General features: G+C 37.7%; 2 protein-coding genes across 51 annotated transcripts in view; both read right to left on the bottom strand.

Moving 5' to 3' along the window:
* The window catches only part of LOC310892960 (uncharacterized protein), a 284,028-nt gene that overhangs the window by 24,917 nt on the left and 233,320 nt on the right, over positions 1-25,791 (bottom strand). The window lies entirely within an intron of this gene.
* The window catches only part of CACNA1C (calcium voltage-gated channel subunit alpha1 C), a 494,083-nt gene that overhangs the window by 384,826 nt on the left and 83,466 nt on the right, over positions 1-25,791 (bottom strand). For all 50 annotated transcript variants that reach the window (XM_083821259.1, XM_083821285.1, XM_083821290.1 and 47 more), the window contains 2 exons: positions 24,615-24,936; positions 21,099-21,204 (listed from right to left, as the gene is read on the bottom strand). In XM_083821259.1, coding sequence (XP_083677385.1) covers positions 21,099-21,204; positions 24,615-24,936 — 428 coding nt within the window. The remainder of the gene's footprint in view (positions 1-21,098; positions 21,205-24,614; positions 24,937-25,791) is intronic.

Below are 25,791 nucleotides of genomic sequence, written 5' to 3'. Positions count from 1 at the left end.
TGCCCATTTTTTTTTTCTTTTCTCCAAATAGAACGCTTCCCTTATTAATTTATTTTAATTCCAGCATTACAAAATTAGAAACTTCTGGTAAATGAACGGCCATAGTTTCAAGACAACCACTCACAAATTAATCTCAAAATACAATGGCTATATCCATGATTCTTGGAGCTTAGCTGGTTCAAGTTATGACTTAGTTCTCAAACATTAAATCACAAAAATTAAGGAGGTTTGGGCACATGGGCTATCTTAATACAGAATATAAACAGGTTTTTTTGTTGTTGTTGTTGTTTTTTGTAGGAAGCAGACTGGGTAATTATAGTGGGAATGCTCCTTCCTTCTCAGTGAGACAGGATAGGACTAGAAAAAAAAGCAAGGTTCTGCACACTTGTTAGCAGTGTGACAGAGTGCAGTCTCATGACATTTACTTCAGGCAGAGGGATAGGGTCAGAAAAGCATTGGCGAAATCCCAGTTTAGTGGAGTTTTGTTTTTATATTTTATTTATATATATGTATGTATATATTTTAAATATACTTCATTCCTCTTCTGAAAATTAAATACAATATTTTTTCTTCTGCAATCCTACCACATTGTCCTATCTGTACACAAGCTGAGTAAGTCTGCAGAGTACTTCAAGGAAATCCTAAGATGAAAGCAAGGAGATATGCCCATCTCTGCCAAAACTCACTTCATGCCAATGGCCGTGGGTATCGTGCTACCTTTTCAGAACAGCTGATAATTGGAGAATTGAACATCAGAGAAAGCATGTGTAAACACAGAGGAGAGCAGGTTCCCACAAATACATATCAGCAACTTCAAAGCTAGCTTTATTTACAACAAGATGGGAGCAACTGCACTTGCCACTGGCTGGAAACTCAGGAGCAACAAGCCCAACGGTGCATGGAAGCAATGCCCTCCATCAAATCTCAACCTGCTACCTTTCATTTAAAGGTGAAATGCTGTATAGGTGGCAAAAAAATTTTCTCTGTGGAATACTAGGTATTACAACTAATAAGGATTCATCTTTTTATGAAAAAAAAAGGAAGAAAATATTAAGCATGGACTAAAGATAACACTAGCACCAGTCTCCTTCTCTTCACAAAACAGAGTGACATTATCTACAGGCTATTTCATTTGAAACAGTCTAAAACTATTGGAGCAATGTTGTGTATTTTCTATTAAAAAATTTCTTCCCCTAACATTTTTTATTAGATTTTCATTAGATGTACATGAAAATCTTGATTCAGAACTAACTTTATAAAGCTAAAAAATGCCAGTGACATTCTTATTCTCATATTTTGTTTCAAGGCAACAGTACTTTATTGTAGTTCTAAAAATGCAAGAACCACCAGACACTCTTCTTCCAATTGTACCATATAAGAAAAAAGTAGCTGAAAAATCAATATTACACTGATAGATCTAGTGCTGTGACAGAGGAATCCTAACCCCACATCTCCTGTTCTGGTAATTTTGCACAGTTAAAGAAAGTGAAAATGCTACGTAAACTCACACATTCTTAGGCACAGACATGTAAAACAGTAATTTGCTATGATAAATGCCACTTGGTTTGAGAAAGCTCTTGATACTCAGATACCAGCTTGTGATGATATATACATTTTCTGTTCACATTACAGAAAAGGAACCTAGTATCCGGAGAAAACTCAGCTAAGCAGGATTGCTTCTTCCAAGCAAGGGGCAAGGTCATCTTTTATTCTTAGCAGTGCCCAGCACAATGTGCACTGAGCTACCACTAAGGCTCCTAGCAGCTTTAATTCTTTAAATAACATTACTGCGATCTAATGGCATAGATGGCACAGATCAATCTGACAACTACTCTGAGCTGCTAATACAAATGTTGTGTGCCACTCAAGTGATAGTGCACTATGTGACTGCACTACTTAAGATAGCAAACCCAAGAAGACAGCTTTATCTAGATCTGTATGGAAGATATTTTCATAAAGATACACAAAATGCTTCTAGAACCAATTCCAGCCTATTGAAGTTCAGCCCACCCCTCCCCTCCAAATCTGAAACCTATGTCAGAAGAAGACCACTACTATATTGGACAACATTGACCATGGACCCTGGCCCTCCTCCATCCTCCCAAATGCACATGCAGACATGCTATCCTGAACAGCAAGCATGACCAGAACCGATACCTTGACAACTGATACCTAAGCTTGTGGTTCAGTTGGAAGGGACAAAGCATCTCTGAAAACACCGATATCACTTAAACCTACAGACTCGTTCACATTCAGTGGTAACAATTCAAAAATCAGTATTTGTACATGTTGCTCATATTATTTGTTATAGTTCCATGTCACTTAAAAATAGTTCAGATAAGTATTATTAAATGCAGCTTCCTTAATTTATCCAATAAAATTCTTTCAAGGAAAAGAAAATTTACTTTGCTAACGATTATTTCTCTAAGGACATAGTTTAGAGAGAAAAACAAAAACATTTTCTACTAGAGTCTTAAATTAGTCTTAAAAATTGGTTGGCAGCACTCCTCACATAATATGCTTCTCACATAATAAGTATTATTCATGTAATTTAGATAGTATTTTTACAGGATTTATTTGTGTTGGTTGAATTAGGACTATCAGTTTGAATCACTTTGCAGAAAGTTTCAACTCAAGGATTTTTATCCTCATTTTATACCTCCTTTGTTTTATGTACAACCAAAGTCTGTTTAAAAATGTATAATTAGCGTTCCTATTAGGACTGAACTGCTTCAAATCACTATATTAACTGTTATTAAAATGACAAAGGCATTGTCATGATACATACACTTAAAATCTACAAGTGGAAAATAGTATAATACCTCACAGATCGTACTTCTATGTTCTTTGTGACCTTCTCTTGACATTGTTAAAATTGTTCTCATGCAGCAGTAAGTGTCATACAAAAGTCGATATCTGTCCTAAATTCAGGTATCCAACTCAAATGCTGGAAGTGGAAGCAAGTGTGGTAAAAGAGCTAGCACACCACTCATTTTCTTATTAGCTGAGACTGGATCACTTTTTTTTGTTGTTGTTTTAACGCCAGTATTATACTTAGGAAGAGTTGTGAAAACAGCAATGAAATAACAAGAAAGGTTCTCTTCATATTTCTAGGCAATAAAAAGAAAAAGCAGTTTCATCGACATTTTCACATAAGAATTGCACCTAGGATAGAGTCCAGGAAGAGGATCTGGTGACCTGAAGCCACTGTAGGATCCTCTTGATCCTACGTTACTTATTTCCACGTTCATGTCCTATTTAGAAGGTGAACTTAACAAAAGTTCACAGGAGTTCAGATCTGGAAAGAGGTTCATACTAGTCACCCTCCACATCTGCTGATATAGAGAAAACAATGACAAATTAGATGTCAAGTGGATACAACCACAGATTACATTGCAAACAGCAGTTTTGCTTCACCTGGCTTTAGAAATTCAAAGCTGCAATTCCAAGTTTCACTAAATTACTTGAACACCCTCAGGAGATCAGTAGCAACCACTAGTGGTCTATAAAAGAAGCCTTATCAACAAAAGATAAATGTAACAGCAAAAGTTAATAAAACCCTGGAAAAACAGAAGCATGCATATAAAGAAGAGATCTCAATTTTGAAAAGCATTGTGTGTGAAATCTAATGGCATCTGGGTGATATACTAGTATGCTTAAGAAAAAGGCAAAACAAAACAAAAAAACCTTTTAGCTTCTTTTTATTGTCTTTCAGAGTAATTTTGCTGAACTGTCTTCCTAGAGAATCTGAGAAATGCCAAAACAAATGCAAAACACAGCAGGATATTTTCCAACATAAAGAGCCAGCATTCAGACAACACTGGAGACTGGCCTAGATGCCACAGAGCTCATCCCATGCTAGCTCTTGGGCCCAAAGAAATTCCGTTTCATTACTAATATAGACTGAACACAGTTACCTCAAAACTCACATACTGGTTATTACATACCCTGATTTGCATGGGATACAGTATCTCCTCTGTACAGTTGGAAAAATGATTCATACACCTGCTTTACCTAACTTATCTTCAGGTACCACTAGCCATCTTTTGGAGAACATTAGAAAAGTCAACTCAAAAGGCTTGAAAAAAAAAAGTAGAAAAAAGCAATTTTTTCAGCCACTTGAAATTTAGCACCACTCTAAAACTTTCAAGTAGTGAAGCATCAGCAGTGGAACAGCACAACCTTACATTGCTAAGCCACCTTAGAAAGTGTCAAACTGGTGCTCTGCTTCCTTTTTTTAGAAAGTGGAAAGGCTAACAGGGAAGCAGATACTTTGCTAAAAGTGGGTAGAAAACCCACTTGTGATGAGAGATGGCACTTGTTGTTAATGTGTCCAAGTAATAAACATTGCCTGTTTCTGTAACCTGTCTTCTAAGAAAGTTTCCCAGCAAGGAACTTTATTGGAAAGTCTGTGAGGATTCTGCTCTGATAAGGTTTCTGAGGCCCTATAGAGATCCATTTTTCTAATATCTGGGACACTTATATCTGGACTCAAATTTGCTAGGGAGTTGATGAAAATAGGGACAGTATCTAGACCATGCTGCTAGGTTTGTTTTCCCCAGAGAGAGGCTGAAATGTCTTGGGCCCTGCCATCTCCTTTATAGTCCTTATACATGACTCTCCACTGAAAACTCCTTGAAATAAAGCTACTGAAGGACATCATGAATAGAAAAAGTATCAAAAGTCTGATGCCAAGTTGTCAGCTTCTTTGTGACACTACATTGCCAAGATTCTAGTGCAAGTTTCATTGTACCATTTCACAGATCTCCAATTTCTCCTGCTTCATACTGCTGTTAAAACGAAATTCGACTTCAAAAGAGATGTTTTGAATAGAGAGCTATATCACAAATAAACCAACATGCTGATATTTTCTACCTCTCTCCCCCCCTCAGTTTCTAGCTGGGATTGCCATCTCAGCTTAGTACCACTCTTCTGGCTCTCTGTCACCCTGAGATGAAGAATTTTTGTTGAATACTCCTTCACAATTACTGAACTCTCAGCAATGAATATTCTTTATAACAGGACGACTACTGGGGGGTGCTTTCACCTTCAGGGTTCCAGATTCATGACAGCTTCTTGAAAGGTCCAGAAAAGCACAGGATTTAATTTTGCCAATAGCAAATAGCACCTTAAATGTATCTGCACAGCATTATTTCATAGCAGTAAGCGCCATTACTTTGGGTTTACAAGCCACAGCTCTAATGGCCAGCCTAATTAACAAACCCATAAGAGGGGACTAAAGTGATGTTCTTAAGAGGAGTTCTCCTTTCTGAAAGAATAAAATTCACTATGAATACTTGACCCAGTCAAATTCAGATTTTCAGATTTTCCCAAAGTCATACAGATGCAAGTATGCAATCTGTATGAAGCCAAAGATTATTACCAACTAAACGGGCAATTTGAGGCAAAAATGTATTTTCAGATGTCTACCTGAATTTGGCTGTTCCTACATTACTGTCTCAAGGTGAACTTCTCAGCTGAAAACCTTGAAACTTCCACTTTCCTTAAATTTAATTACAATAACAAGATGTAAGTCTTCAGCTTCAGTTGTTTTCTTTTAAATCAAATCCACTAAAAGAAGAAGACTACTGACAAAAAAAAAAAAAGTTTCAAGAAAAAGCGTTGAAAAAAACACTTTCAGTATTATGAGTCTCAGGTATTCCCAACACATTAATTGATCTCCTTTATTTCCTTCCCCTCAAAGCCAACAGATGACTGACCACAAAACCATAAACCAACCAAACAACATCAAAAAAAATCTCGTCTTTCTGGATTTTGAATTCCAAAGTTCTGACTTTCAGGTTTTGCTTCCCACCCCTGAACAAGGTTTCATTTAATCCACTATCATGCTTCCAAGAGTGAACATAATCAAATGCCAAAGGAAGATCAATTACTGGACAGGCATGTAGTTCTCCCAGATACTCTCCCAGCTTTCAATTATTTTTGGTTTGGGGGGGTTTCTTGAGCCTGATGCAGTGTGTCTATTTATTAACCCTCAATGGACCTCTCATCCAAATTCTTCTTCCATTCTCCCCTTGAGTTCATGTAAACTTTCTCTATTCTTATACAACAGTCATACTTCGTACTAAACCTCTTGGTTGTTCATGAAGTAAATGTCAAAGGGGAATGATACAAAGAATGAGTCATTTCTCTCTCCTGACTCAACTTTGCCTGGGAATGCTATTTTCCTGTAAGGCTACAGGGAAAAGGTGGAAACTACTGCTCCTTGCACAAATCAGTCAGATCGGAAGTACAAAAACTAATTTTAATAAGCCAGCAAAACAAAAAGCTTTACTGAAAGTCATAAAAGGCTTCTATGTGTTGTTGTTTTCCATCTTTAAAACGTAGACTATTCTATGATTCACTGAAAGCAGGACGAAAAAAAAATAATGAACATTTGTTCACTAAAACAAAACATCACTGAAAAGCATGAAAAATTCCACCAAGAACTCAAGTCTACTTATCAGCAGTGTAGTCTAAGCTTACTTGACAAACTAGATTCTGTTGTCACAGGATTATGAGTATTTTAGCATGAAAAAATTAATTTAGGTTGAGGAGTCATCACAACCGTCATATCTAATCCACATATAACAACAGATTCTATAACTGCATTTGAAGTTAGAGTCTATCTTTTTCCAGAAAATAGTGAGAAAAAAGGTTTTAATTTTTAAGTAAATAATATCCCCATAAGCATACAGTGCTTTTACTTTCCTCCTTCCTCCCTCTCCCTGTTCTAGTGCTCGGTGGTGGAAGCAAAGACAAGTATAAATCACTATATGCCATCAATGCAAAATCGTCCCTGAGAGTCTGGCTACATGCCCAGGTTTTCACTTGCTCCATGATAAGTGGCATTCTCTTCAGCTAGGATTTATCCAGCCTCATCAGTAAATACCTCGAGCATGGTCATGTTATGGACATGATGAGATTAGATTCCAAAACATTTAGGGCTGTGTGTAGTGTTTCAAAATTTTAACAAAGATGGTAAATATCCTGAAGCACAAACATATTATTTTTCTGGCATTAAATGCCTGAACAAGTTCTTGTACAGTCCTTATTGGTGAGCCATAACAAGAGGGCTTTTTAAAATTCACTTTTTTTTTTTTCCCTGTACATTATTCTGTGGGCTATTTTTCCCTTGGTGTTTGCTTTACAATCACCATTTTTCTCACCTATGCATGATGAGGGAGGATACATTATCATCTGCTTCTTAGGAAGCCAGATCTGGATTTGTTTACAAGCTTTCAGTTCTTTCTTTTCTGATTTAGACCAGGGGATCTAAAATAACAATTTTTAATATGACAAGTAAGTACAACAGATTTAATGCCACAATCAGTCTCTCGCTCTCTAGTCCAATTAAAATGTGTTTGCTGATAAGAACAGAATAACTACATAATTATTTCTATACAATGTGGGGCTCCAGCAGGTAAGGCAGAGAGAAGATGCAGAGACATGACAGAAGTATCCAAACAGCAGAAGAAACACAACATACTGTTTGCAAGCCGTTCAAATGAGACTCACCAACTGAGCTCAATTTGAATGCTTCTGGTTTTGCTAAAGCAATGCAAGCTTAAAAGTATTTATCAGAACTCAGAACAATTGAACAATATATGTTTCAATATAGTCAGAAGCAAAGGCATATGTCTGGAACCAAAGAACTTAGGCAAAACTTATCAAACTCTCATTACATATGAGAGCAACAGGTCTTCGGGGTGGCTTCCAGATCATGTGCAAGGTCAGCTGATCACAAGCATCTGGGCAAAGCTTTTGGATAAGATGGTTGATAAGATTCCAGGATGTCCAAGAAAAAACACTGAACCAGAAAAGTATTATCAACTTTCTATGCCATGCTAGTGAAAGCATCACTGAAAATTTGATCTAATGTCCTTCCTTCAAATATGGATAGAATACTCATCAGTACTCCTCAGTATTCTTCCCTGGTTTTATTTTGTTTATTTGTTTTTCATGGAAGAATAACAACGCCACCAAAAATCAACAACCAACCCTCCCCCCCCCCCCCAAAAAAAAAAAAGTATAAGGAAAAAAATAGTGAAACTACCGAAAAGGTTATGGTCCTTATCATAAAGACAATTAAACTATGACTCAAGTGTAATCTGTCAGAATTTACATGGAGCTAGCAAACATTTTCATTCTTGATGCAAATTTGTAGTAGTAGTAGGACAATGTATGGAGGGATTAAAAGGATCCACTATCTTTTTTTTTTTTTTCCCTCCAGGTTACATTATTCCCAAGCAGCTTTAAATTAGAGCTGAGGTTATATTTACAAATATGCTATACATTTTTCCTTTTCTTGATAGGTGAATCGCTACATGAGATTATAAGATCAGTGGAAATCAAGATTAGATGATCACCTTTACAATATAGCCTGATCACTTTACAATATAGCCTGACCAAGGCTGGACTAGATGATCTTAGATGTCTTTTCCAACCTAAATGATTCTATGATCTATGGAGTTTGGCTCCAAATTTGAGCTTGTGCTCACCTCTGGGTCCTGCAATTGTTTAGTTCATTTGGTCTCTACCTACTCCCACAGGGTCAGACAGACTTTCAGGAGGTCATAGGCCAATTTATTTTAAGCTGATCATGGAAAGAGGAATTGTGTTAAGCTCCCTATGGATTTTCATTCTTCCAAAAGGCCAAAGGCTCTGCTGAGGCCGGTTTCCCTTCTGGGCTGGAATGGTAAAGGCACATCAGCTTCTGTAGCCAGGGGCACACAGAGTGCAATGTGGTTATCGTTGTAGCTTTCTGCATTCAGCCCTCTGCTCTCAGTGACTATATGCATTTACGTATATGCATCGATTACAGGCAACTTTCAACACACTCCTAATCAAAGCTTAGAACTGTCACCCATGGGACAACAGCGAAAAGCCTTACCTGCTCTGCCACTATTTCAAAAGCTGAACAGCCTTGTCTCCTGCACAGGCTGTCAGAGGGACCTGCTACCCATCCCAGCGAGACAGAAGGGAAGGTGCAAGGAAGACGAAGAGGCACCCCTCCTACACACGCAGCTGCTGCTCTGTCTGCACACAGAGACAAGGGAGAAGCCTCCAGACGGGTGCCTGCTACCCAGAACGCCTGTGTCAGTACATGTGCGTGCTTTTGTTATAGATGTGGAATGACAGGGACAAGGCATACCTCTGACAATTATGCAGCCTCTCAGTGATGTGAGTTGCTATCAACACCACCCAGAAACATCCACAACTCTGGTCCCCAGGAAGATCTCAGAAGTGGGATGCAGCACTCCTGTCAAGGGCAGAACCAAGCTCTTATATTTCAATGTATTTGTTCAACAGAGGCTTTGACAAAAAGCCAAAACATACTGAAGAGCCAGTGATTCAGAAGTCCTTCTTTGGCAATTATTATTCTTCTAAGAAAAGGAAAGCTATAACAACTTACACACTTTATCATCCAATGAAACCTTTCTTTGTATTCTATTGAACAGCATCAGCAGGCATACAGGCTAGGAGCCATGTCAGTTCAGGCCTGGATATCAGAGGGAGGGAATTAACCATAAAAAACACTGACTGTTTTAAACACACTCCTATAAATTCATACCAGAGCCCAACAATGTTACTAGCCTACCATGGAAAATGACTCAAGTAACTGAGATGAATAGAGCAGAGAAGAACATGAGCAGCAGCTTGAATACAAACTGTGATCTCTCTTCCTTTGAAAGGAGGATATCTCTGTGGTATCCTTTTTCAATACACAATATGAAAGCAAAAGTAAACACTTCCAAAAGGATCTGTCAGCCATGACTGAATTTATTCAAGGAGATATTTATCAGAAGTATTTCCATAGTAGTATCAACACTTACTTCTCTCATACACTACATTACATTTTCCCTAGATTGGCTCCTGCTCTTAAAACCTTTAAACCTTATGTCCCTCATGTAGCCATATCTTCTGTAAGGTGACTACTGTCTACACACTCAGAACTTTGCAGAACTAGACCTTCTGAGAATTACAAATACTTTTCAGCAATTTTTCCCCTCTTTTTCATTCACTCCATAAGATTTCAGTATGGAAAGATCATCTGAATGACTCAAACACATTCTCATATTTCATAGCCTCTGAAAGGCTAAAACACTCAACTTTGCTTCATCTGCTTTTTCTTTTTTCCCCTGTAGGCTGTCAAATACTTTCATACAACAGCCTGATGCTTCAGACTGAACATAAAGTAGCTGCAGTGCTGGTTTTTATCATAGGAAAAATGGAAAATGGAGACAAAATAGATTGGATGTTAATATTTATATCCCAGATTAAAAATGATTCTGAAACCGCAATGTAGTTTTAAAGAGTGTTTTAAAATGTATTACACACTTACTTGTAGTAAACAAAAGGTAATGTTGAAGTTCAGACTGCTATAAACAACAATGTATTTATGCCAGGATGAAGCCATCACATTCTTGAGACTGATAAAAGTTATATAATTGTCAAATAAGAAGTAGAATGCAGTGAAAATATTAAATAAAATTAGAGCTATAAAAGACATCGGTGACTTGATTCACAGCTAAATTTTGATTTTGGGTTGGATAAGTGAAAAACATATTATGGTTAATGATTTATAAAAATTAGGATACAAGTTGTTTGCTTTAAAGGAGATGTATCCATTTTTTGATGGTAGAAGTCAATGCAACATCAAGTGTACACCAGCCGTCCTGGGTGGAATGGACATGCCAACTATTACCTATTGTTCTCCCTACTTTGTGTGCTTGGTTTTACAGAAAACACCAAGTGAAAATACAGTACTGTTCAGTTAGTACAGCTGCAGATGATTATTCAGTATTTGCATAAACAGATGCTTATTTAGCTTCTAGGACTCAGGAGGCACCTGAGGCATTTGATAGGAGTGGGAAGCTAGAAATCCTTTCTTTCCTTCCTTTTGTTGCACGGACAGCAGGGACTTTTAAGAACGGAGGCAGCTGAATTCCTTATTCTACAGAAAAACAATCCTTAATAGTTAAATGCCCCAAGATCTGTCAATACAGTGGTAAAAATTGTGTGTCTGAGATCTTAGTTTGTCATTGTTATGATCCAGTGTTAACAGCTAAAGAAGGTGAATAGGAACTGTTCATTCTCTTCGAAGCTATTTTATGTTGCAGACTTTCATCTCAGTCAACCACTCCTGAAGGGCATTGATGTGTCTTTTGTTCAGATTCAGACATTGCCTTGAAGACCATAATGAGGAGAACCTTTCTGTTTGTTTGTTTTTAAATGCAAGTTTAGATTGTGAAACAATTATGAAACCAGATCTTTAAAAATTTCTTGTGGCCACATGTTCAGCTGAGTAATCTCATTTAAACAGGAGTTTTTGTTTTAAAGTTACTCTGACAAACAACAAGGCCACACGAGGATAACACTACTATAAGTGGCTGTCAATGAATAAAAAATAATAATAAAATAACATGCAAGTTCCGCTTCTGTGTGAGCGTATGTAGTAGAAACAAAATATTTTTAAATGTCCATGTGAAAAGCATTCATCAAGCTTCAGATCAAGGAGAAATAGTAATAAATTGGCTTACTCTGTTACTAACTAGAAAAACATTTCAACATACCAGATGAGGATAATCATATGCAAAACACAATTGTGTCAGTTTCTAATATAAGCTACCCTCAAAAATACATTTTACAAGCAGCAGACAATAGCAAGCCAGCATAAAAGGAAGAATTCTAAAACCCCAATCTCTCCATCAATGTGAGTGTATCAGGACAGCCTGAAAAACAGTTGCACAGCTGCCAACACAGCTAGCTGGGGAACCACATACATGCCACTTTTGGAAAGCTTATACTATGGGAGTTGAGCATCTGCTCCTGCCATCACCAAATTTAGTTCATGTGGCTAAAGGTGTTGACACCACTGTTACAGAGACTGAAAAGCGACTGTTGTAAGTACTATCAGCAACAAGAGGAGGCTAACAGTTTTACCTGTAACAAGTATGTGCCTTGGATCAGTGGATTCTGCATTAGAGACCAAGATCTGCATGCATAAGCCCACTGTGAGGATCAAGACATCAATTTATGCTATTCATGTATATAAGTTCTCAGGTACAAATCAAGTGGTTTAGCTAAGCAAATACAGCTGGTCTAGCTCCCTTGCCTAGGTTTAGGTGCAACACAGCTTACTAAGGACGTCATAAGGAGAACATGCTGTGCCAGCTTTCCAGCATCTGCCAGAAATGTAACATACTGAGGAGATGTTAATGAACATTTCCCACTGCTTACCGGACATCTTCCCCTAACTGGAGAATGTCCAACATTATATTCTTAATAGAAAAGTATCATTGATAAGCATGAGCTTTTCGTGGTTAGAATACTGAGTAGAAAATAAAGTTTGTTCCATTGGATGTAAACAGACTCATTTCCAGAATTGTCCAGCATTTATCAATAGTGAAATTCAAGGATGGTCTTAGCTTGCTTTGGACTACAAGCTGCCATTCAGCCAGCAGAACTGAAGAGCTGCTATGGCATAAGAACCCTCAGATTTTAGGAAGTAGAAGACAGAGAAAAAGAAGGAATTGTCCCTAAGAGGAAGTGACAATGAAAACTTTGATGGACATACAAAACATTTTCTTCCCTTCTGGCAATTCTGCCCTCTTGGCAAGCAGCACATCCATTCTTTTATTGCCAAGGGAATTATGCAAAATTGTTGGGGGGGGGGGTGGTGGTTCTAGTTTGCACAAATACAGGGAGTATCACCTTTAAAGTCAATGATTTTGCACGTCAGCAAAGCCTGAGGTTCCAACAATTGTTTGTCAATAGCATAAAATAAATCAGTGGATAGATGTGGGTCACTTAGTCAAGCAGACTCCGGTGAGGTCAATGGGAGGTACTCCAAACCATGGTATAATACTAACTATACATGAAGGAATCTAAAACTATTGAATTTCTAGGTAGAGATACTTATTTCCTAATATCATTGATAGGATTCTGATGAACTCAGAAACAAAAGTCTAACATCCCACAGACTTGCAGAGGGATGATGATACTTGTAACTAAAAGACAATACAAGTAGTACCTGCCATTTTGGAAATTTCCACTGTTTTTAAAAGACTCTGTTACTTTTGCAGGAACAGGAATTAAACTACAGTGAAAACAACAGCACTTAAAATCTCTTATTTGGCCTGCTTCCATATTTTTCCTATCTTTCCTGAACAGCATAACAAAAAAGGCATCCCACAGTGAACTTGAGGTTTGATAAACAGGAATAATTACCACCTGGAAAAGAAAAAAATTTGAACATGCACTTGATAAGTCAGATTTAGAAAGCTTACACAAAGAAAGGAAAATTGGTAATCAGGGCTGTCTAGAGAAATAGGATAAATCACTGTTTGGACTAAACCAATAAACTTGCCATCAATCAGAACCAAAACATAGTTAACATTTCAAAATATCTTACATAAAAACATACAGCCTGTTTCAAGTGAATATTTCAACGGACTCGGACCAGTTTGTGTAACAGAAATGTTCTTCCACCACTTCTCTTCCATAGTCCCACTGTAAGTGAATAGGAGTCTCTGTTTCTTCTAACAGTCTTGCAGCTGTCTGTACAAAGGTCCTTCCTCTGCAGCTCCTCTAAACTAGAACAACCCTTTTTGAATAGTCAAATTTTGTCTCAGGGGATTTGAAAGATAAATACATGCCTATCTGAAACCCACTTTTTGCCTTGGTCTGCACCTCTTAAACCTCCTCTCCATACTACTTTATATGCTGCATAATGTAAATGTACTTGAATCGTTACAGCATTATATATAATTCATTATTTAATTCTGAAAGCCTATTATGACACTTCTAAGTATCTTACTGATTCAGTGAGGCACTGTTACACTTTAATAGGGAAGATGTTAATGGAGGTGAATCTCTAGCATTACTTCTGTTAAGGCTAACCAACTCTTTCCATTATTAAGATACTGTTTTCAGCTGCTTTTAATTGTGATATTCTCAAGAGTTAATACAACAGTTTTGTAGGCTGGTTTCTGCTTCAGGCTGAATATCTGTGCACTATTTCAGCCAAAACAGTTTAACAATATCCATTGTTCTAACCCAGTCAAAAAAAACCCCTCAACACCTATTTTCTTTAGTTACCATACAGTTTGCAATAACATCATAAGAACTGGCAAATTAATGGCCTTTGTGTCAGTGCTGCATCTTTTGCCTTGCCAACCCACTTAAGGTTAGCCAGATGGGCTCTTAACTCCATCTGCACAGGCTTCACAGAGACTTGCTAAAACTTAACACTTAAATTGTCATTACAAATACTAATCTGGCATCTTACAGCTTCTGCGGACCAGAATGCATGCATCACACCCACAGAGCTGAGCAAGGGCTACAAAGGTGTACAAGGACTCATGTAATAACTGTTCTATACTGGTCTGAACCAAGGTGGAATAAAGCAACCAACCTTTGAGTTGGGCCCACTCTCTGAGTATTTCTGCTGCTGGCATCCAGACATCATTGGGAAGGACACAGCTGAGTTCAAAAGCAGAAGGGCTAAGACCAAATCAGGGGCAGATTCAGACTGGGAGAACAATGTGCTGACAATGGAATTGGAAAAGGAGAAAGAGGAAGCTGGATGGAGCACTGGGATTGTTTGGTTACAGAAATGAGGCTTAAGAGCTGAACAGAATATCAGACCAGTGTTAATTAGAGAAATGGTCAGGGGTCCAAAGATGAGGACGGTACTGAGATCAAATGGGAAGATGGGCAACATATGGAACTACTGTGGAGGGGAGACCATACTTAAAAGCACATAGGAAAAGGGACAGGTCTAATGGAAGTTTGACTGGAATGAAGAAACTAACTTGGCAAAGCACAGGTAATGAATCTTAAAAAGGACAACTTCATCCCCAAAAACAAAAACAAAACAGACACAAAGATGAGCGAGATCTCAGAGCAGATCAAGAGCTGATAAACAATAACAAAAGCACAGGGTGGATGAGGACAGTGGGACCACTGGTATAAAGAGAAGCAGAAGACTGGGATTTGACTGAGATGTGGAGAAGTTCAGAAGGAATCATTTTTGGAAAAAAGCACTGGAAAGAGCCCCTTTTACAAAGATGCAGAAGTCCTTCAGTCCCTTCCAGACCCTGGAATAGAACCAGGCATTCCTCTGCTGTGTGCAAACATCTCTGAATCCTGTGAAAGCTTTCCCAATTATTTTTTCACCTGGTCCACACAGAACAACCTCTTACTACTGCCAATTACCACTCAAGTGGCAGAGGTCTTCCCAGGGAATCCAACATTTTTAGCCCTGCTAATAACACGTAGAGGTGTTAATCTCTGCTTTACTAGATTCTTCCTCTCAAAGCCTAGGAAATTACACCACTATGTCAGGAATGATAGAAAGGCCGTAGATTTAAACATTCAGAAGAGGTCCCCTCAAATAATTCATCACACAAGATGAAATTGTGATGACGCAGTCCTACACACTTCATAGAAATTAAGATTTGCTGCACCCAGTGCAAAAGAAATGAAGGCTCTGTCCTACCTTTCACCCATCCTTTTTGATTAGAGTCCATGGGCTCAGAACAGATCGCTACAGATTTTTTTCTTGTCTTGACAGTCTTTCTACAACATTCCTCATAACAGTCTGGATGATGTAAGGCACTGACTAATTACATTCACAGTGGAAGCTGTAACCGACTCTTTACAGATGGGAAAACTGAGACCACAATTTACCAAAGGCCATACAGTTTGCTAATACCAGAACCAGCAGATGGGCTTGAATATCTTCCTCTCAACATTCAGTGCTTATTCTTCCACCCCTGTGCTTCATTGCTGCTAGGGATGCTGAGTTGAGATGACCTCCCCCTACCAAAGACAGGAATTCTGAGGACTTTTCGCAATGTTGAACATAAATTCCATTGTATTCAGCTTCCTTAGCATCATACACAACAGCAATTCTCAATCTTTTGAGAGCAAGTCCTCAATGATTTTTTGAACGATCTCTTATCTTCTCCTCACTCCAGTCCCTTTCCACACTCCTCAAGTCCTCCCTTCCAGCTTCTGTTGCTTACTTCTCACTTTTCAAATTACATAGCATCCTCCAGCTGTAGTAACACTGGCATGGGGCCCAAGCTAATAAAACTATCAGAGCTTATTAGCTTGGTATCCAGTCTACCCCATCCTGCACCTTGCCTCTAATGTGAACTTATCTCATTACTGTACAGTACTATACTTTTTATTACTATACAATACTATACTATTACTATACTATATATTACTATCACTCACTGGTTGGGAACTGTCACACAGGAAGATGATAGCAATGACAAAAGAGAACCAAAAGCTTTTAAGTAGTATTCTTCCTTATCTTTATCCAGATAAAACATCCCTTCTTTTCTTGATCCCTCACCCCCATTTTGCTGTCTAACACTTTCTGACTTTGCACAAGAGAAATGGTTACAAGCAAACTGCTCAATATGCTGACTTCAGAACTCATTGATACAGAAAATGTTGAAGTTTGTTACGCCGTTATGTTTGTTATATTAACTACAAATACAATAGCTATCTAGCCACATGCCCTTCTACTGTGCCAGTCTGTTTCAAATGCAAAAAGATTTATTTTTTTTTTCTTTTTGTACAGGAATCGCCCAATCAACTGGATACTACCATAGTCACCAGTTAATAAAGCAGCCACGGCTCCCTGAAAGGCAAGTCCCCTTCCACAGGCAGGTATTCACACAAACACCTGCTGGCACAAGCACTGACAAACAAGCACAAAACCCATCTTCCCTTTCACAAGGTCCTATTTCAAGTTTAACAAATTAGTCTGAAGGTAACATCCAATTATAAGCTGACATAAAAATGCAGATCTTTTTTTTTAAATTTAAATATTGTACAACAGGATTTCCTTCCTGTAATAAGGATAAGGGAAAGTAGAGCTATCAAAACCACACAAGGAATTTTCTCCTGTTATTTATCCAATGTATAAACAACTGACTGAATTGCCTTCCATGGAACGTGCTGTAAACCTTGGTTTTAACCTCATTATGTTATCACCATGCTGTGACATTGACCAGGCTTGTGCCATTTGCGATTGCCAGTAAAGTGACAGAGGCATTTTCCTCTCAGCTTCCTATCTCAGGCAGTCTATAGTTTTATTCCTAAATGTACATTATCTCTGTTCTAATGCATAATTGCAGGGATAACAAGCAGAAAGCCTCCATATCTGTCACAGCCTCTCATGCAGGCTAGCTTCAATTCCCTTCCTACTAGCTCCAATTTTTCTGACTGCATCAAGAGAATACAAAATTGTTATTTGCACAGGGTCATGCATGAGCTTTTCTACTTGCAAATTTAAGCAAAACCTCAGCAGAGTTCATTAATACCAAAACAACATTGCACCTAATACAACTCCCCTCCATTTCTGCAAGTTTAATAGTTTTCCAGACAACACATTGTAGAAGTAAAACCAAAAACTGCCAGAGCCAATTTCAAGCTTTTGTTATTACTACATCATATAATTCTAACATATTTCTTAAAGCAAGTGGCAGAAATAACTCCAGTAAGCACAAAAATACAAAATCTTGGTTTTAGTATATGTATGTGCATCTTGAAAATGAGAGCCTAAGCTACCACCCCTAAACTTGATATAAGCGGCTCGATAATTTATAGGAATTATTATGGAAAGTCAGATTGCAAAAGAACAGTCAGTATGTGTGTGGTTTTTTGGCCTAAACTTCTAATGCATTACAGTTAATCGCAATTCCTCACTAACACAAAAGACAAGGGATTATTTATTGGAAACTTCTGTACTTAGTTCCAATGCTTATGTAAGTTACTATGGCATAGTAACAAACAGGTCTTGCATCTAAAGACAAGGCTTATGAAAATGGAGATATGAACCTAGATTATTTTTTTGTACACATGAATGAGATATGTCTCTTCAAGACTCCTATGGAAGACATACAGCAATAAGTATGCCCCATTGGACCAATGGCTGATAACATCTATGAAACTGACAAAGACCATAGTTATTCATCAAAACATTATTTAGTTATCATTTTTCTCCTTTTACACAAAGAAAACAAACCACTCAGTTCAGAATCTCTCTTCTCTCACCACCCTTTACTCAATGAGCTTATTCAAAATGACTTTTTTTTTTTAGCCTCAGACCTGAAAGAAAACATTGTTTGAAAAGTTATGATGAACCCTTAGAAGAGGAACTTTTGGACTCAAAGGGAAAAGTGGCAGTTTATTGGGGAAGTGTTGTTCTGTCACTTTCAGATCTTGTAAAACAGTTACTATCCATCATATATTTTCCATAGATGGTTCCTCTGTGTCTCAGAAAGTTAGGGATGGCTCAGGAAACCAGGGATGTGGGAATTTCTGTGGTAGCTTTACTGCTTAAGAATTAAATTGTAAAATGGAAGTGAAACAAGTTCTTACACAAGTGAAAGTTTCTTCTGGGCAGCTATATGTTCTGTCAAACTCCTGTTTCTGCACAAGACACACATATATGCATGCTATTAACTCAAATGCATGCATTGCAGGCACACTCCATTTCTGTTTCAGATTAAAGCCTTTGGAGCTCTAGACTTCATGGCTACAAAATACCAAAATACATCTGATTGCAAAATACATGCTCACAGGTAGAAAAAATAGTCTTGCAACTTTTGTAAAAGCACCAACATTTAGAAGAAGTTATCACCAACCCCAGCTTCCTTCTAGTCTGTTCCATGTGTAGTTTGGCTACTTGAGAGTAAGGCCTCGCTCTTCTGCAGTTCTCACCATCTAGAATAGCTTTCCTTTCACTCTGAGTTTCATCTATTCTTTCATCTCATTGCAAGACTTTTTTTTGTTTTTAAGAAAAAAAAAAAACCTTTATCACATCCACTTGCCTCCGCTTTCCCTCCCTATTGCTCAGTACTTTACTCACTGATCACTATGCAATCCTGTGAACAGTTTGGTAATGCAGTGAATGATATACTCAAAAACTTTACTTCCTGACAGCAGGATATACCTGCCAATACATATAACACCCTGAGGAAAAAATAAAATAAAATAAAGGCTGGGACTAACAGGAGATAATGCTGAATTGACTCCAGTGGAACATGAAGCATAATTCAATGTCCTGGACAAACCATGTTACAAGCTGTCATCTGCACCTTTTTCAAATCACAGGACCAAAGGCTAGTGGGCAGTCAGATCTCTAGGGTTTGATCTATAACGTAGAACAGAATCTTAATTCCACTAGTGCAAACCTCTCCTAGGCCAGTTGACATTAAGTACCCCATTTGCCATTTTTAATCACTTTTTCATTGAGATCCAAAGAACAAAATGCAGTTGAACAGAGTCCCCATTTTACTTTCTTATCTCCTTACTTCTATGAAACACTAGATAGATATCTAAGATAACCATGCTGCCTCATCCTCAAAGCCATTACACTTCTAAAGTCTCCTGGGATTGTAAACATCTAGCTGTTTTGGTTTTGTTTGTTTTTAAATCTAACTCACAACTAACATGGATGTTTTGATAGATTGACCAAATGACATAAAAGATGCAAAAGATGCCTTGGAAAACAGATTCAGAGTAGCAACTCAGCTCACAAATTGCATATATTTTCTAGTAATAGAGAAGTTTCAGTATACCTCATTCAGTTATGAAGTTATTTGAACATACTTCCAACCTAGTACTAGTTAGCAGTCACTGAGCTTAGGAAATACCCACACCCAATTAAACTCAAGACAAATTAGAGCTCCCCTAAACTTCAACTCTGCTTTGTTTTTCTCTTTCAACCTTGTAAGATAGAATGTGCAATAATCAACATATTATCTTCGTATAGCCAGAGGATCAACTGAAACTGTGTTTTTATTAAAATATACTAATTTCTGAGAGATGCCATGCTGAGGTGTTCTAAACATACACACTATGGTTCATCCTTGTTAAACACTATGTCAAACTAGCAAAGAGATGGCAGCAAAAAAGAAACAACAAACCACAAATTCCCTTTATAAAAAGATAGTATGGGCGTGAAATTAAATGTAAATATAGAGAATATTAAAAAAGTTAACAATTGCTTATCTCCTCCTGCTACTGTTTTTAAAGTTCCTTACAGTGTTACAGTGGAAAAGCACTACACTAAGATTAAAAAAAGTTCCAAAGAAGTCCTGAAGTTTGCAATTTCTTTTATGCAACTTCAGGAGATATATAATCGGATTATTTTCTTACAGAGAACAGCATAGATCATTTCAATTATAATGTCTGTCAGCCACCCCAACTATCCCTACATTGGAAGTATGGCTCTTACTCACTCCTCTGTTACTCTAAAAATTCTAATGCCTAGGTACATTTTAAATCAGGAAATAGCATGCCAACTCTTAAACTCTGGGAGTAAGTTTTCATTATGATCCAACTGCGCAAGTAGCAGATTTGTTCACAAGTTTGGGGAGAAGAAAAATGTCTTCTGCTAATTCAGTGAATAGCATTCCAGAACTGTTTTGCATTGTGCCCTTACTGAACAGAATTATTTGCTATGACTTCATACTATGCCAAAAGCGAACACTCTCTCCCCTTTATCTGTGGTAAATATACTATGCTCTATCCTAAAGTACCAGCGTTAGCATCCATGGTAACACAGGAAAAACTATATTATCCCAACAAGAGGGAAAAAAACATTCAACAAGACGTGTTTTAGTGTGAAATGCAAGCATTAACACACTTCCCAGAAATTAGTCATCAGGCTGTGCTCCTATGCATCACCTGACAGGAGGACAGTATCACTTTCACAAAAGCACTTTATAAAACAAAAAACACCATATAATCCATGATTAAAGGATTTCTTCCACAAACACCTGCAGTTTAAACTTACCAAGCACTTCTGCAGCATGCAGGAATTCACTAGCCAAAACATCACGCACAGCACCCACACAGTTTTTGGAACAATCTTTTCTAAAGCCAGCTCAACTGAAACAGGTGCTCACATGAATAGAGGAGACTTAGCACTCAAAACCAATTTTTACTTTATTAGGTTATCATCTTTGGTGGATATATTTACATTCTGTAACTTCAACAGTCTCTCTGGTGACTTCTAAAAAGGACTTTCAAAGTAATGAGATTAGACACCATCAAGGACTTACCAGATTGGAATTGGTGGCATTGGAATCATCTTCTGGAAAGGGGATATAGATAGCTAAGGCCACACAATTGGCAAAAATAGTCAGTAAAATAATTATTTCAAATGGTCTGAGGAACGGAGTTAAGGAAATTGTTCTGAAATGTGCACACAAATAAAAAAAAAAAAAAAAGATTTATAAGAATTCTGTTTAAAGAAAACATTCCAAGCCCCTTATATTCTGAAAAGAAACATATGCCTTTTTAAGTGCTTTTAGTTGCTCCCAGCCAAGAATCTTCCTAATATGTCAAAAGCAGTGTAGGCCAGTCGCGTGCCAGAGTAAACACAGATTTCTTAAAAGTTTTTTCTTCTTTTATTTATTTAGATAGCATTTTCCCTATTTTCCTTCAAGTGTGGCTGTACTATTTTTAATAACAGAAGCCTGTTCTAGAAGGACCGTCATCTGTCCTCTTACAATTAGTTTCTCCATGTCTTTTCCATCTGCATTTTCAAACCTTAAAGTAATTTTTAATAGAAGCTTATACTTTTTTCAGATTCTCTCATATCTCAAAGTTAAATGCAAGGGCCCAAAAATACATGTACGCATTCTGCTAGAAGACATTTAAATAATAAAATTTAAGGGGATAAAAAGGGTTTTATCCAAAGTGTGCTTATACTGTTCATAGCCACATATACTTTTTTTTTTCTTAAATTATTTGAGGTAGTATTTCTTTTTCTTGTGTTTGCATCCTGTCATCAACCTCCTTCAGTAGAGGAAAAAAAAATCAACAACAATATTTGGGATGTGCAACAAACCAACCCTGCACAACCTCTGCTGTCCCACTGTCTGTGGAAAAATCAAAGGACATTTTTGTACTGAATTCAGTTTGCTGGCACTGTATTTCCTTTTTTTTTTTTTTTTTTTTTTTGTGGACTTCTTAACCTTAGTAGCTGTGAAGTATCTCCAGTCAGACTAAAGACCAAATTTACAGTCTGTCTATATTTACTTGCCTGCAAGAATATCCTGTAGGCTAGCTCTGGGATAACTCACCAGTACTCTGGAGGGGAATGAAAAGCAGGAGAGGACAAGGAGAAAGCCAGGTAGTGCACACCATGACACAGAGTGTGTTTGAGTATGAGTTTATCTACCACAGGATTGGTTTTGCAGCATTGCCAAATGTCAACAGAGTATGCATGCTTCTGGTCAGCAGACTACCATTCTCAGCAGGTTTTAGCAAGAATAAACTGGAGATCAGGACGTCCAGCAGCCTGAACTGCAAGACACAGACAAACCCCAGGCACCTGACCTCTGCTCAGATACATTCTATATTTCACTTGTGGAAGAGCCAAAGGCTTCCAAAACCTACTGAACTATCCTGCTTAAGCCTATGAATACTATGAGATATACAATAACATGGAGGAAGACAATAGGTAGGATCCTTTCTAGAAGGAGATTAATTCAGGTGTCATTGTGGCAATTATGGCCTGTAGTCAAATAAGAAGCCAGAACAAATAAAAGGATAATGTGACAACTACACAGACAGTCTTGGGAAATTCTGGGCAACCTCAGAGATCTGCAGATCAGGGTAGATACATTAGAGGTGAAATCAATGGGATTTCTCATATACCTCAGGTTCGATCTACAGTACTTACTGCATAAAGACCTCAATGTCCATAGGCTTTCTTTCTCTTAATTGCCTTTTGCCTACATTTTTTTTTCCTACTAACAGGAATATTATCCATAAGCTTATTACTGTTTATGCATTTGTGTTTATTTTTCATTTCTAGTCTCTTTATATATTGTAAAAATACAGTGATATAAAAACTGTAAGTGCACTGCAAATCCAGCAGAATAATAACATATTTTTCAAAGATTTACCTGTGTATTTACTTCATTTCACTTTTTCTTACATGCAGTTGTACTTTCAGGCTCTTAACACTATAATGTTTGGGTATGAAACACCATAGAAGTGCCATTTGATATTTAATATCTACTGTGCTTAGATTTCAGACGTTCAGAAAATTAAGCTAAGTTTTGCTCAGTAATTTTCAGCAATTAGGAAAAGTTTGTGTACAGAATAAAATTAAATCTTATCACAGCCCTTTGATATTTTTATTTGTCATTGAAGTGCTTCATGTTTATAAACACTGTACGTCCAATGAGAGGTTCTGATGAAAAAATATTTCCACCAACTCACCTAAAACCAAACAAACAAAAAAATGCAAGCGTCAGCATCTTTGGATTGCTTTAATCACATTGTTTGGCCCTCCTCTTGATCTCAGCAGTGCTGTATCCTGTTTTACAACACATCATCCCCATCGTTCATTGCTGATCTTATTCATTTATCAAATGTCACTCTGCTCTTTCTCTAAAGACATGGTCACTGGGGTGCTGGCAAGTAAACCAATATTCAGCTTCATCCTGTTAGTCATCATCCATCATCTTATGCTTAAAGTATGAAAGCTATGCCAAAAGGGATGAACAGTAGCAACCTTAATCAAGGGGATTAAAAATTAGCATCAGAAGAAAGGAATAGGCAGGCAGGAACTTTAAGGATATCTAACAATTGACAAGAGTATTTTTAACAAGTTCTTCTGAAAACAGATATCCATGTCAGCAAGACCTAATATGATCATATTCTGCTTACATCTTTATAATGTCCCACCAGATCCCCAAAGGAACAATATTATCACATTGTCTTAAATGACTTTTTTAATTAGTATTTATATATTTTTTAACATATTAACTACTGCTGAGTTCTGTACGGCCTTTCTCTGAAGTGCTTATCTACCCCTAACAATACTTTTTCTTTTCCATTTACTGAAGAACCCCATTAGCTTGTGATTTACTGATGATTACTGTTCAGGGTCAGTCTTGGTTTCTCTTTGGGGAGGCAGGGGAGGTATATTTTTATTTCTGTTTGTATTTCACACAAAATTCACAAATTCCAGCTTTTGTTGATCAGCCTTGGCTGACTAAAAAGACTTTGCTCCTTCCACACGATGAAGCCAACAGCCAAACTCTCGTTGACTTTCCAGGAAAGCAGCACTGACCCTTGCCTTCTGCAGTTCCGTGTCAGTGGTTATCATCCATCATCTGTGACAGTCTGTCTCTTGTTCAGCCTACTAGATCTGGCCTCATACTGCATTTGAGCATGTGGCAGGATTACTTTAGCTATTTTTCTTTTTCACTATTTTCTACTTCCCTACTTCCTAGTTTAACTGGCTTCAGACACCTCACATATCTCCCACTGATTTAAGCTTCAGGCACATGTTTTTAAAAGAGTAGAATTCAGCCCCTAACCATTATCATTTAAGCTTCTGGCAGTTTCTTACACATGGGTATGGTTACAGTTTCAGTCCGAAACATTTTTTCCCCAGCATAAAATATCTCAGTTAAAATATCAGATACTACTCATGTACTTTACGTTCCCAGTGGTGCCTTTCCACTTAATGTATTGATTTCCTCATACTTATGAATAGCACCTGACACACACTAACAAGTTGCTGTTTTTCCAAAGACGAACATCAAAAAGGATATTTCCATTCGACGATGCTGATGCATGCCCTCCGGATGGGATTTTTCAGTGTTAAACACAGCAGTGCCCGGGGAGGACGTGTAGCTGTGGTGGTACCCTGTTTTTTCTGTTTCCCGTACTGCTGCCGTTTTCTCTGCGTGGAGCTAGCTGTGGATATTGTTGCATTGCCAGCACTACCCATCAATTTGGCTTGCCTGGCAGCATCAATTGCAGCTTGCCAGGACAGAGCTGCCCCTGGAGTAGGGATATGCTCTGGGGCAAGCCCTGCAGCTGCATTGGCATTCATGTTGGCATGAGCTGGACGGGGACTCCCATAGTTGGAACCTGTGAAAGGAGAGGAGAAAAAAATTGTGATGATTTTTTTTCTAAACAGCAGAAAAGAGAACAGTGCTTTTTTGTTTGTTTTGTTTTTTAAATCATAAGTATCAGTAAAATCAAACTCTGAGGTTAAGGATAAGTGTAGGTTATCTGCTTACTAGGATTTTGCTCCTCCAATTCAAGCTCCCCATTCTAAAGAGTTACTACTGTGCAGTCATTCGTCTAGCAAGAGTCTCCCAACAAGACCCAATGGGCACTGCTGTTCAAGTGCCTCCAACCAATACACACTCCAGAGCTTCAACAGAAAAGAAATCGTCTCTCTTTTCATTTTTTAACCGTACTTTCAGCAAGTTAGATTATTTGAAAGCTCAAAAAGTGAGGCTAGTTCTCATCACTATCACACAGGCATTGAACACTATGCTATTTGGTATGTGGCAAAGAAGCCAAATGATACTCTCAAGTCTATCATGAAAAACGTTACATTTTCAATATTACTTTAAGATAAAGTGAAATTTCAACAATGAAATTGTCTCTGCAAACAGTGCGTATGTATAAGCCTGACTAGAAGGAACACTGAAGCAGTAACTGGAACATAAAGGCAGGGTTCACAGCTTCTATGTCCTAAAAGGATGCTGTACATATAGCTTAGACCAACCAACATATGTTTAAAGACTGGAACTAATTCCTTATCCTGAAAACTGATTTTAAGATAGCTGGACTACCGAAAAATCAATAGAGGAACACTCACTTAAAAAGCATGTATTGACTCTTGTCATTCTTAAGCTGTGACCTGGCAGCCCCATGTATTGCACCTCTTTTGGCTGAAACTGAACAATCATATGCTTTCTCTCAATCTTAATA

Source organism: Anser anser (genome assembly GCF_964211835.1).
Source record: "Anser anser genome assembly, chromosome: 1".
Lineage (NCBI taxonomy): Eukaryota > Metazoa > Chordata > Aves > Anseriformes > Anatidae > Anser > Anser anser.
The sequence above is the reverse complement of the archived record's forward strand: the minus strand, read 5'-3'. Positions and strand labels throughout refer to the sequence as shown.